Source organism: Triturus cristatus, chromosome 1_2 (assembly GCF_964204655.1).
Source record: "Triturus cristatus chromosome 1_2, aTriCri1.1, whole genome shotgun sequence".
Taxonomy (NCBI): Eukaryota; Metazoa; Chordata; class Amphibia; order Caudata; family Salamandridae; genus Triturus; species Triturus cristatus.
In genome coordinates this window covers 939,497,442-939,509,210 of record NC_140580.1, presented here as the reverse complement: position 1 = coordinate 939,509,210, position 11,769 = coordinate 939,497,442, and the positions used below count along the sequence as shown (strand labels likewise).

Genomic DNA, 11,769 nt, shown 5'->3' with positions numbered 1-11,769 from the left:
GGCTAGACTTTTGGTCTCAGTTAAACTTAAGCCCAAAACTTAAGTTAAACTGAGACAAAAGTCTAACTTCCCTACTCGTAAATGCGCTTTGTGAATACCGAAAGTCGTAAAGTTAGACTTTTTCTTACACATAGGAACAGTACACAAATCAAGAACAGTCCTAGATGGGTAAAAAGTTGTTCCTGGGTCGATCACCAACAGCCACGTCCAACACCACCTACACGCAAATATCACTGCAAATGAGTGGGAAAAAAAGCACCGGCAAAGACAAAAGATCTGGATTTTTTTTAATAGACGTGCTTGGAAATAGCTGGGCGTTGAAGATCCCATGCTGAATTTGCATCATAGGCTCCAATAATAGGACAGTGGGAGTAGGCTTTGCTTAACAGACTGCATGAGCAGGGTTGAGATATAGGCTCAACAAAGGGCCAGTAATTTCATTGCATCTTTAAGAAAGCCTGTGTGCAGATGTCTTTCTTCTGTGAGGTAAAAAAGCAGAAAATCCAACAATATGTTATCATGCAAAGTACCCAAAGTAAAATAAATGTGGAAGGGTGAGTGCAAAGGCATCCTAACAGCAGTATTTCCTAAACAAAAACCCCCAAATCAGCAATATTAATGTCTGATCAGCAAAGTAAATCCATCAGAGAACACATACCGGCTTTTAGATACAAGCTACACGTAATCTTGCATTTACAGTGTACCAAAAGTACTACTTGTGCCATAACATCAAAATCTAATGGGAGCACAAATGGGGCAAAGTAACCATCCTCAAAATTCCATGGCCTTGATGGACACCCCATCCACCCACTCAAGCCCTAGCAAATTATGAAAAATGCATGAAAGCCAAGGGCTGAAGGAGGCCGACCAAAAAACTGCTCTCTCTCTCTCTGTATTTCTTTTCGAACTTTGTTAAAGAATTGATGACATGAAGTCTTTTAGACAGCTACAGCTGAACTGCTAAACAGCTAAAGCTAAACAGTGTGTCTCAATCATTAAACCACAAGACCACTTACATCACCACAAGCCACCTCAATAGTCAGGCCAATTGCACAAACACACCACCTTTCGCAACAAACTGACTATGGCAATCAACATTTTCCTGCACCGTTACACCTGTCCACAGCAGAAGCAATACACACAGTATACATGTGAACCCAGAACATCAGCCAAACAACACATAACACATCACAACAGCTTTACTTGCCTGTAGTTTTGACCTACAGATTGAAACTCAGTGCACAACAGAACACTTACCAGCTGATTCAACAGCTCTTAGACCTGTCATCTTTTAGTGTGGTTTCCCCTGTCTTTTTGCTTCTGATCTCCTGTTTTTGACTGTGTGCTCAAATTAGTGTTTGCTGGTGTTAGGACTCTGGACACATTACCACTGTTGACCAGTGCTAAAGTGCAAGTGCTCTATGTCAAAAATGTAATGGTATTTGGTTAATCCATGATTGGCCTACTTGATTTGCTAGTAAGTCTCTAGTACAGTGCACCAGGTGTGCCCAGGGCCTGTAGGTCAAATGCTACTTGTGGGCCTGTAGCATCGATTGTGCCACCCACATCCGTAGCCCTGCAAACATGTCTCAGGCATGCCACTGCAGAGCCTGTATGTGGAGTTTTAAACTGCCATGTTGACTGGGCAAGTGTACCCACTTGCCAGGCCCAAACTTTCCATTTTATGACATATACATCACCCCTACGGTAGGCCCAAGGCAGCCCAATGAGCAGGGTGCAGTGTATTTTAACCCCTTCCCTGCGGGGGTAATTCCCCCACGGTGCGGGGGGGCAGGGGGTGAGCGTGGCACCGCAGTGCTTGTGACAAGACCAGCTCATCATGAGTCACGGTGGAGCTGTGCTCATGACGAGCTTGTCTCGTCACGACCCCGCCCACTGATTAATTTGCCCGCACAGGTGGGGAATTAATCGCGCATGGGCGGAGCCCAGCCGTTATGACGAGACCAGCTCGTCATGAGCACAGCTCCACCATGACTCATGACGAGCTGGTCTCGTCAAAAGCACCGAAGAGGTTAAAGGTAGGACATGTGCTGGTGTGTTATACATGTCCTGGTAGTGAAAAACTGCCAATTTCATCTTTCACTATGGTAAGGCCTATCTCTCCCATAGATACAAATGCGGATTGCCTTGAAACATCTTTTAAGTGTATTTTCCCATTGGGAGCAGATAGAAAATTAGAGTTTGGTGTCTCTGGATTCACAATTTAAAAATACTTATTTTAGTAAAGGTGGTTTTTAAGTTGCAAGTCTGAAAATGCCACTTTTAGAAAGTGAGCATTTTCTTACTTTAACCATTCTGGGCCTCCGCCTGTCTCTGATTACACGTCTGGGTCAGTGTGACAGATGGGCTGTTGTGCATTGACGCTAGACAGTCACACAAAGAGAGCTAAGGTGTGCCCTGCATATCCTGATGGCCCATCACCAGACTGATGGGCCTTTCTGAGCTAAAGTGGTGGGAGGAGTTGACACTGACACCTGAATAGGGATGTGCCTGCCCACGCACAAAGAAGTCTCTAGCCCCTGGGCCATGAAGGGCAGGGACCTGTGCACTGCAAAGATTTTTCTCTCTACATCCTTCTTTCCAAGGTTCTCCAAGGGCTTGAGTTGAGCTTGCCTCCTGTTGAAAGTCTCAGGGCCATCAAAGACTTCCTCTGCCAGCACCTGGGCCCCTCTGCTGAGAGCCTTGCTCTGCATAGTGGTGCCAATTCCAGTTCTGGGCCCTTGGAAGTGAGTTTTGGTGCTGCAAGAAGAAAAACATGCATCACCTCTAAGCGTCACTTTGAAATTGGTGTACCCCTGCAAGAATCACTGCATTAGCACTGCCTACACCGAAGCCGTGGTCCCTGTTCATGCAAGCTCCGACTTTGCCACAGGGCCCCGAAGAATCATCACTGCATGAGTCTCGAGCACTGCATCACCAACATCTGTGACTCACTGCACCAGCGCCTGTGGTTTGAGATCGATGCCGCAAGATCGACACATCGTGCTGTGACATCGACGCATCACTGACACCACTTGGCCTTCAGGAACTGAGGTATCACACTCACAATCAATGCATCACCCCCCACGCCTCACATCGCCACAGGGCATTAGCGGCTCAATGATCCTGCACCACCTCCAAGAACCGACGCATTAGTCATTACAAGCAATGCATCACCTAAATTGTGCAGCACACCTTCACCGAATGCCTACCTGCCAATTACCTGCATAGCAGTAAGGAACCTACGCGTCACCTGCTATAATGATTCCTCACCTCACCTCCCCAGCACCACGCATTTCTTAGTTATAACTTTATATTACCTTGAAATTTAGTATCTTAACTTGTGGATCATGGATTTTTGTCATTTTGGTCTTGTTTTAATCAGATAAATATTGGCTTTTTTTCTAAACGGTTATGGAGAACGTTTGTGGTGTTTTTTCTGTATTACTTTGTGTGTGTACAAATACTATACACATTTCCTCTGAGGATAAGCCTGACTCTTCTTGCCAAGCTATCAAGGGGGTGAGTCTGGGTTAGTCTGAGGATGTAACTTTCTTACCCTGACTAGAGTGAGGGTCCCTACTATGACAGGGTACAAATCACTGCCAACTAGAGACCCCATTTCTAACAACATCAGTCATGTTACACAACAACAAACGCACAGAGCAATACCCCACTTAATATTCACCTACCATTGATTGTGGTATGCACGGTTATTCTGAAAGAACAGCATTTAATCTGAAGCAACACATCTCCAGAAAGTAGATGAATAATAAATACACATGCATACAGGTGAAGTTCAATTTAGAGCTATGACTGCCACCACATTCCAAAAACCTGCACATGCAATCAGCAGCCGGTACACATGCAAGCGACCTCCTACATCCCATCACTCAAGTACACAACACAACTGCACTGCATGCATACTCATTAACGTAATATCCTTTGCTAAACAGACACATCTTTCAAGAGCTACTCTGCACAGATTGCATAGACATACTATTCATGCCTGAAACATGGCTTGGCACAAACTGAACCCCATCATACAAACGGCCATCACAGAAGCATTCAACGTAGTGCTTACAAACTGCCATCACAAGATTTGCGGATGTCATAGCAATTAGTGCACAAGGATAGCATGCATATTATTATATTATGCTGTAGTGTACCTTTGCTCGGTGTGTCTTACATTTTGCAGCATATTTTGCATTCATCGGAGATACACCTGGAAAGATCATTTCCACATACTCCAGAATGAGCAGTTTCAGTTCAAAGTAGAAGGTGGCAGTGAGGAGCAGGGCTGGCTTTAGCGCTGATGGCGCCTGGCGCAACAATCTTTTTTTGGCGCCCCCCCCCCCACCCCCTGACCTCCTCCTCAGATTCCCTCACTACCACCTGGCAAATGTGCCCTTCATCTCTCCATAGCCCCTTTCTCACATACATTTTATTTGTTTAAAAGCACAGGTAAAAGCTGGCTTTACTAATTCACTCAGCTATCAACATAAAATACAGATTTGTTCTTTGTAGCAGGCCTATTAACCCTAGACAAAACTCTGTAGCTGGAACATTAATCACAAGAGTTATCTTGACATTTTAATGGCTGCCTGAAAGCTGTACAGGAGGAACTCAGCAGCAGGTGCTTTTAGCGTTAGCAAGTATTTGTGAGAGAAATAAAGTGTTAGGAGAGAGGAGCCAAGGATTGGCCGGTGTTGGTAAGAAATATTCATAGATGGGAGTAATGAGTCAAGCCTTAGCAGGTGCCTGTGAGAAATATTCATGGATGGGAGTAAAGAGTGAAGCCTTAGCAGGTGCCTGTGAGACATATTAATGGATGGGAGTAAAGAGTGAAGCCTTAGCAGGTGCCTGTGAGACATATTCAGGTTTGGGAGTAAGGAGTCAAGCCTTAGCAGATGCCTGTGAGAAATATTCAGGGTTAGGAGTAAGGACACGAGCCTTAGCAAGTGCAGGTGCATGTGCGTAATATTCAGTGTTAGGGGTAAGGAAACAAGCCTTAGCAGATGTCTGTGAGAAATATTCATGGATGGGAGTAAAGTGTGAAGCCTTAGCAGGGGCCTGTGAGAAATATTCAGGGCTTGGAGTAAAGAGTCAAGCCTTAGCAGGGGCCTGTGAAAAATATTCAGGGTTTGGAGTAAGGATCCAAGCCGTAGCAGGTGTTGGTGAGGAATAGAGAGAGAGGAGCCACGCCTTGAAATATGTTAGAGAGGGATATGAAAGTTCGGAAGTGTGGAGTCAAACCTTGAAATGTGTTACTAAGGAAAATAAGAGGTGTGGGGAAGAAGTCACACCTTAGAAGATGAGGGTGAAATGCAGAAAGTGTGGAGATGAGGGGAGGTTTAGAATTTAATTCCAAGAGATATAGAGGGTCGGAGGGAGAAGCTAAAGCTCGGGAGGACTGCGTTGGGTGAGCCATTCCCAGAACCTGTCCCTAAAGTAACCACTGTTTTCGCTTTTCAGTGAGATGATGTATTGTCGGAGACTCCCCATTATGCTGTATTGGCTGTCACAATTTGAGGTTACAACAGCTACTGTGCATTAGCTAGGCCACCATTTATGGTTAACAAGAAAGTGCTGGTGGCATAACATGCTTATTCCGATTCAGACTTTGGGTCATGTTAGCTTTACGGTGCCACCAATTTCATGTAGGGGTGTGGGAAAAAGGTAACTTTAAATGTCCACTTCCGTTTTGATATTAGAAGGTACTGGTATTACCTGCATATTTGAGCTCAGAGTTTTAATGCTGCTGAGATTAACAGTGTATTCTGTCTTTTCTCTCCATCAGATATCACACACTTTCTCCGGTTACGGCCCTGGGGTGCGCTTTGTTCGGTTCCAGCATGGGGGGCAGGACTCGCTGTACTGGAAAGGATGGTTTGGAGTCCGCATCACTAACAGCAGCGTGACTATTGAACCATAGACTTCCCAGATGGGAACTCAGGAGAGGTACCAAGGCTTGCTGCTATAGGGGCTGCCCTACCTACCTCCAGTGCTGGGGTGCATTGTTCACCAAGATCTCACTCCTGTAGCCCTCCCTTCCTTTGGTTCTTGCAGTGTACTGCTCCCTGTGAGTCTTCCAATGACCTGTGGATGGATTGGGCCTTACCTGAATCCCTCTGCACGCTTTGATCCTTGCACAATGCTGCAGTGCCCAGGAGATGCCTGCATAAGGGTCCCGAAGGAATGCTCCAGCCTTCACTATCGAGGTGCCTGCTGATCTGTGTGCTAGCTTGCAACGAGGGGGCTGAGGCCTCCATTCCTGCTAGCCCACTGGGCACCTAACACATGTTACTTCAGAAGCTGTCTCTGTCCAACAACACTAAATAAACCTGCTTCATGTGTTTCCCACCTCATAGTTTTTTCACTTGTCTTTTGTATCTGTATTCTAGGCACTCCTCTCATGTCTCTATTATTTTTGACCGTAAAGTCTCTTGTAAACTGCTTTCTTATGTTTGCATCACATTTCTCTGCTGGTTTCTGTCTTGTGTCTGTCATGCCCTTTTCTCATTTACCTGTTGTGCTTCCTCTAAAGTTTATCATGCCTGTCTTGTTCCTTTTTAGGTCTCGCCGGCGAGATTTAATAAGATGGGGATTTTTTAGTAAAGGGCATTAAGCCCCGCCCCTCTTTTCCATTGGCCGGCGTCACCGTTTATGCCAAACACATGGCCCCATAAAGATAAGAAACCTTTTAGCAGGCGAGGCCACGGCAGAAAAAGCCAAACGAAAACGTCATGGCGAGCGCTTCGCGGCCCCACCCCAGCTCGCATGCGGCCATTGCACTGCACCGATCTTGCTGTGTCCCAGCGCTACTTTGCGCTGCCACAGGGGCACTTGCCTGCCTGCACTGTGTATTCTGGGCACCTCTCCTACCTGCTTCAAACCACTGCCGCTGCCCTGCCTTCCTGCCTCGGCCGACGAGACCTCGGGCTTGACGCGGAGTGCTAAGCCCATCCTGCCAAGTGACGCTTGGGTTGCATGGCGAGCACTTCGCGGCCCCACCCCTGCTCGCATGCGGCCATTGCACGGCACCGATTTTGCTGTGTCCCAGCGCTACTTTGCGCTGCCACAGGGGCACTTGCCTGCCTGCACTGTGTATTCTGGGCACCTCCCCTACCTGCTTCAAACCACTGCCGCTGCCGGTTCTCTGCCTTCCTGCCTCGGCCGACGAGACCTCGGGCTTGACACGGAGTGCTAAGCCCATCCTGCCAAGTGACGCTTGGGTTGCATTGCTCTCGCCAGGAGACTAAGCAAACCCCAGAAATCTGTGGCCGCCAAATCGGAATGGTATTTCTGCTAGTGTCTGAGCGGAAAGGTCTGGCTTTATTTGTTTAATAAAGCAGAAAGCGAAGTCTCTCTTGACCACTTACATGTGAACAGCGAAGACTGAAAATGCCATCATCTGACAGCGCTCTGACACCTTCGGGTAATGTCCGCGCTTTATAAAAATGCACTAAATAAAAATCTGTTCAATGAGACGGGCCAAGCAGCACCATCACAACATGGCCGCAATATCTGCCGTACGACTGTTGTCACAAGCTGCAGTTGCTGGGATACATAATGTTCTCGCCTTACGGCGGTATTACAGTGTTGAAAGTAGTGTTATAGGAGTTCAGACTGGACTTGCGCCTAGGCACAACCTGCTTCTATGTCATAAACTCACCTAACTATATAAGGGCGCCCCCAGCCATGTAACGCTATTAGTACTCAATTCGCTTGGCTTAAATTAATGTGTATTCTTCTTTCAGCAAGGCAAGCCCGCTTCTTGTTAATAATCATTTATGGATAATGTGATTCTTTCTCACATTTGGTGCCTTAGAATATTATTTCCATTGGGAAACTACTTTGTGTTTTACATTGGGAAACTATTGTTGTTGTTCTGTTTTGTTTTTTTTAGTTTACCTTAACATCAAAATACCGGTCTTGTCGGTCATATAGCGGCCAGGTAACAACCATTTTATCATGGTCGTGATGTTTGATAAGGTTAGTCCTTCGTCGCTGTCCGTGGCGGAAGTGCGGCAGGGGTTGGGCCTTGGATGCCACGTTGAGCAGTTGGATGTGGAAGCGCCGCTGGAGCTGCACCGGGAGGAGCAGGAGAGCAGCGCAGCCGCCATCAACTGCAGCCACCAAGAACAGGTAAAGGCAAGACAACCACATCACCGGCAGCACCCTGAATCAGCAGGCCAGACTATTTATTTGACAAACCGAAAAGAGTTGCTCTGCACCATCTGCAGTAAAGTGGATCCAGGAAATGAAAACCGGCCGCTGCGTACTTGCCACCTCTTAACTCTCCCCTGCACTGCACCCGTACGAACAGCTACCTCTCTGTATATATGTGCTGCAGGTTGTCCACAACCTTCCTTGCCATGCTACCTCACACTTTGCTTTTTCATCCTGGGGTTGTCCAACAGGTCAGCACTTTATCTGTTTATTTTCTGCTTGAACTCACTGGGAGTGATCTTTGCTGGCCGGAGTTTTCATGCCATATTTACGAACCAGGTACTCTGCTGCTCGCCAGGCTGTCTCACGCTTACACTACCCTGATGATGAGGTAGTAGTTGTTTGGCGTAGAGGTTCCGTAAAAAGCAATCTCCTCAGCCACATGACTTGCCTTTTTATTGGGCAGCTATTACCCAGTCGCACCACGAGGGAAAAGGAAGACCTAGGTGCCCTTTGACCGGCTACCTTAACCTGATCCTCCCTGTTTGTTTCTAATGATCAGTGAATCTCTTAAATGCCATACCCACAATAACAATCCAGCACAAACTATTTTTTTCCATTTTGTTTACACTGGTGGGCTGGAAGCCCTTTGAGCCCAATGGGCGTTGTGCGCCTGTCTGCAGCTGTTGGCTTAAAAGCCAAGACCTTCAAGAACACCGTCCTATAAGATGGAGCCAGTTTAGGGCCATACATGTATAGTGTGTAGGAAGCAGTTTGGGGAGTGCTTGTTGGTTTTGGGGAAGTAGTGACAAAGATGGCTCTGTTGGGTGTCAGCATACAAAAGCTTCAGTGTGTCTGTGTGGTAGTATGCCAATGCCTTTTATTTATGTTTTAAAAACCAACACGTCAATAAAAGGCATTGCCATTTACAATGCCAATAGCTCAAACTCTCACAACTGCGAGACCTATTGCATTGCAAATGCTTGTTTAAAGTTTGACTTGTAATAGGATCTGTGCTATTCAACACAAACTTACTGTGTTCTATACATACTCTAATCAGCTTTGGTTCAGCCTTCTTTCGCCGTTGGCTTCTTTGGCTCAGGAACTTTCATCCATTGACTTTAGACATTGTCAATCACATCCTGGATCAGCCAGTTGGAGTATTTTACTCTCACATTGTTTCTAATGACTGTTGTGTGTATTCTCACACCTCGATTGGAATACATGATGGACTATTTTAGATCTGAATAGTGCCCTCTGTCATCACAGATTTCAGGTTCGATTTAGATTTTTGCAAACAGGATATTCCATCTCAAACACAATGAAGTAACCCTGTCTGTCAAACCTTTGGTCCGCCTCCCTCATTTGGAGATGGGCGGACATTAGGTTTTCTGTTGATGGAGTCACCCAAGACGCACCGGAGTAGGAGCCATTGAAGGAAAGCTATTACACCACCCGTCCTATTTAGGGTGGATGGTCAAGATGTCATTTTTTAGGTCTCGCCTAGCGACGCAGTGCATGCGCGCTGCTCGCCTTGGCGAGATCTATTGCTGTTGGTTTCTTGGACGAAGGGGGACAAAACATGTGCGCGCCCGGACAGCCCATGTGCACGCTCACGCGTCTCTTAACTTTTGAGCGCTCCCACCGCAGACAGCACATCGAGGAGCTGGTCGCACTCGCACGGCCCTGCAGCCATGTGTGTGTCAACCCTCGCGCCTCTATTCTTCAGCGCGCGCTGGACCCCACGGGAAGGGCGGTAATTAAGCTCCAAAGACAGCCACTGATTTTGAGCTAAAAGCACGTCTTTAAATAGTGAAAGTCTTGCGAAGGAAGGCCCTCGGGTGCCTGTTGACACAGCGTTGGAAGCTGGCGCCTGCTCCGTTCCAACAGCTATACCGAAGGAATCGTGAGGCGCTCATCTGCATGAAGCAATATGATTCTGCCGGAGGGTGCAGGCAACAGGGAGTGATTAACAAGACTTCTTTTTTTTGCTGCTACTTCATTGCTCTGCTAACACGCCACTTGTCACCGAGAATGCCGCGACTGCGCCATATGCCAGGCCACATCTGCCGGGTCCCCCTTGCTGATTGCACAGCGAAGATTTCGTCCTCGGCGTGCAAAGTGCTGTCAGGATAAATTCTGAAAAAACCCGCGAGCAGGCTGCAGATGCAGAGCTCCTGCGGCTCTGCCGCCTTCTCCTTATGCTGCAGACCCCTCTCTTTGCATGAGGGCGAGGAGAAGAAGGTGGCGTGCCTCGGCTTGATGCCACAGGTTCTGTGACGTAGAAGCCTCGGGGTCACTCACGCTCCATTCATCTGTGTCACCGATTGGACAAGCCATGATGACTCTGGTGTATCGTGAGATTGGCGCATGCAGCAGGGCAGGAGCACATTCGAGGTGCTGTGTATAATTAGTACACAAGTGCCATATTAGCTCTGTGAGTTTGCGGCAGCCTTACAAAATGTGAGATTGAAATATAGACCTGCAAATAAATTAACGCCTCTCTTTAACGCGTGCGAAACTGTCCTTAACGTAACCGAACAAACAGCGCTGTTGTCGCGTGGTTAATTATTCGTGGAGCGGTCTGCCTCCGGGCCGAAGCTGCCATGGCATGGTTGGCATTCCTGCCCTGCTGCAGACCCGCACTTCAACCATGACCGCTTACCTTTGCTGTCGACCGGTGCATACACTAACCTAGGCGAGGCAGGCCGAGCTGCTTCGAAAGCCTGCTTCTCTTTCCATCATAAAAGGTTCAGTTTTCATCGCACAAATATTCCTTGTGCCACATTGTGAGAAGGGGTGTTAAATGGACGTGAACCATTGCAAACACCCAGTGATAGAAATGGGCGGGATCGGAAGGGCACGGCGTGCCCCTACTTTTTAAATTTAACACGGACCGTTCCCCTACTTCTTTACTTTAGACATGCGTCCCAGGACGACAGGAATAGTTTGAATGTAAAAAATATTGCGTGATCGTCCAGCCCTGTGTTTTTCACATTAAGGAAGGTGTCTGCAGTTGCCACGTCCTCCTCCCCCTTCCCTTCTGTGTCTGGGGGCAGGGGCCTGCAAAGCAACACCGTAGGACTAATCAATCTGCATGGGAAAATGGGTTCCTTTGGTGGCCCTGCTTCTAGAGTGCAAATTACACCTCATTTAGTGAGGAGGCCCCCTGCCTGCCCCCACTGACTACGCCACAAGGAAATAGAAAGTACTCCAGTGTAGAATTCCCGGCAGACTATGCCCAAACCTTTTATCAAACAAACAATGGTTCTGTCGGGTATGTACTATTTCTTAAAACATTGAATCAATCAAAGGTTAATTTCATGAAAGACAAATTCTCATAAGCAACACACATAGAGACCAAAAGAGGGGGTATATGAAAAGTTTTATAAATTACTTCATTTATAAATCCCCACATTCAATTTGTATGGCTGTCACTATAAAAAGTAAACTGTAATTTGTGACAAAGTGAAGAGTGGTGCTCAGTGCTATAGTGAGGTGCGTAATATATACAAAGTGACTTTCGTGATAACGACGTTTTAAAAGGCCAGAATACAACGGCTGTTTGAATAGGTCTGTAGACTGAATAAATGAGTC

General features: G+C 47.0%; 1 protein-coding gene across 2 annotated transcripts in view; it reads left to right on the top strand.

The window, feature by feature from the left end:
• FBXO2 (F-box protein 2) overlaps positions 1-6,367 on the top strand; it is a 111,777-nt gene extending 105,410 nt beyond the window's left edge. The window contains exon 6 of one of the 2 annotated variants that reach the window (XM_085615385.1): positions 5,801-6,367. In XM_085615385.1, coding sequence (XP_085471511.1) covers positions 5,801-5,935 — 135 coding nt within the window. In that variant the 3' untranslated portion in view covers positions 5,936-6,367. The remainder of the gene's footprint in view (positions 1-5,800) is intronic. The other variant, XM_085615389.1, reaches the window with a different exon arrangement.
• Positions 6,368-11,769: the final 5,402 nt, after the last annotated feature.